The sequence below is a fragment of the Phytophthora parasitica genome (assembly GCF_000247585.1).
Source record: "Phytophthora parasitica INRA-310 unplaced genomic scaffold supercont2.45, whole genome shotgun sequence".
Taxonomy (NCBI): Eukaryota; Oomycota; class Peronosporomycetes; order Peronosporales; family Peronosporaceae; genus Phytophthora; species Phytophthora nicotianae.
The window spans coordinates 132611-134345 of record NW_008649031.1 but is presented as its reverse complement, the minus strand read 5'-3'; the positions used below and the strand labels follow the sequence as shown (position 1 = coordinate 134345).

Sequence of the window (1735 nt, the reverse complement as noted above, 5' to 3'; positions counted from 1 at the left end):
TTTATCAGTAGGAAGCAATACAAGGGCAAGACCTATTGCGGCAATCACCTAAACAAGGCAATCAAAGAAGACAACAAAAGAACAAATGATGTGCCTCCTGCATCGGCCAGACCGAATCCATTTCGGTTTGATAGCCCACCCCGCTCTAGTGGTTCACCAGGCTTTGGTGGATCCAGTCGTCCATCGAACTCTCGTGGTTCATCAGGCTTTGGTTCATTCAAGGCCAAGTCAGTGCAACTACCGTCTCCAACCAAACCATTAACGCAAGAAGAGCAAGACTTCTTTGATAATTTCAATATGTTTCTGACGAGTCGGCTTGACCCCGCCGAACTAAAGAAACGCGGAAGAAGCATTCTCCTAAAGATTCATCCAGACAAATATCGTAGCGGGAACCTTGACGCCAAGACGATAACGCAGTTTGTCTTGAAGCACATGAGCCAAGCCTAGGCTCGAGCGGCGACTTTTCTTTTTTTTGTTAAAATCATATGTAATCGAAGACTGTATCAATATATCGAAAGGGCTCTTGTATGTGTTGATGGGTGCTGCTCAATGGAAGAAACTATGGGATGACGTGAAGGACGCCTTAACAGAGTATGACCGTAAAGTCACACAAACGCTTCTTGCCGAAGCTAAAGCAGAACGCAAAGCTCTAATGGATCGGCTTGACACACTTAGTGCTCAGCTAGCCGATGCTACTGGAAACAACGCAGAGTCATTGAAAGCGTTTCAAGCGCGGATCGCTAGAGAGCAGCGTACTAAGATCATTACCATCATCGACAACCAACTAACTAATGCCTTGGATCAGTATGATGGTATCAGCTTGCGCTACGACCCGCTTGCCGTTCAGCGTCAGTTTGATAGCGAGGATGTGCGCTCGTAGCTTTTTATCTGAGTCGCACGTAATACCTGAGAAACATAATATAAGCCATGACTACTGAAACAAATGCAATTGCTAGATACAACGCAACAGCTGCTCCATACGATCGTATCGACGATAGATACTATCTTGTTAAGTTTGCCGAATTAAAAAAAGAGCTCGCCAAATGCGGCGTCGTCTTTCGCTATCTTGACTATATGGGACAATGGTTTGACGGACGTGTGTATATTGAAAGCCATTCGTGGGATGAGATAACAGAGTCTACCCCGATGAAGCCAAACGTATCATACATCTTCACAGATGATATATTACTATTTAGGGCGCTCTGTAGAGAGCAGCCTTTACGGTTTTCGCACTATCTATACGATAATGTAAATCGCGCTAGTATCAGAGCCGCGTTTCACAAAGTATTTGGCTTCATGATCCCGCCTATCCACAATAGCCTCAATATAGAGATTCCGCTACAAGCGGCCACATGGCCTAAGATCCGTTCCCGCATGTAAAATTGATCAATGCGATACATAATATAACCACCATGACTCCTGCCTCTCGTCTTATTGATCTTGCTATGAAGCGCGCCATGAATGATCCAGCTCTTGAATGTCCGATCGAAGATATCATTAAAGATGACCAAGAACTCATTGACCTTGTCGATAAAGCAAACGATGGAGACATTGGATGCATGTATCATGTCGCGAATGCTCAACACTGGTACATGCAAGTTTGCTTGGTTCGCAAAGAAGAGCAATACAAGCAATGCATCAATACCCTGAAACGCATGAAACAAGAAAATGCAAAGAAGCGCATGGAGTTCGCCTTGCCGGCGAGCAAGAGACAGCGCAAGTAAGCCGCATTTCT

At 45.0% G+C, this 1735-nt stretch overlaps 2 protein-coding genes across 2 annotated transcripts; both read left to right on the top strand.

Annotated features, from left to right (window-relative positions):
• Nucleotides 1-535: 535 nt before the first annotated feature.
• PPTG_14899 (hypothetical protein) lies at nt 536-880 on the top strand (the record flags this gene model as incomplete). Its single annotated transcript, XM_008912241.1, has 1 exon — nt 536-880. The coding sequence occupies one exon, from the start codon at nt 536-538 to the stop codon at nt 878-880; it is 345 nt and encodes a 114-aa protein (XP_008910489.1).
• Nucleotides 881-1412: 532 nt separating this feature from the next.
• On the top strand, nt 1413-1724 carry PPTG_14898 (hypothetical protein; the record flags this gene model as incomplete). Its single annotated transcript, XM_008912240.1, has 1 exon — nt 1413-1724. One exon carries the CDS (start codon nt 1413-1415, stop codon nt 1722-1724), a length of 312 nt encoding a protein of 103 aa, XP_008910488.1.
• Nucleotides 1725-1735: the final 11 nt, after the last annotated feature.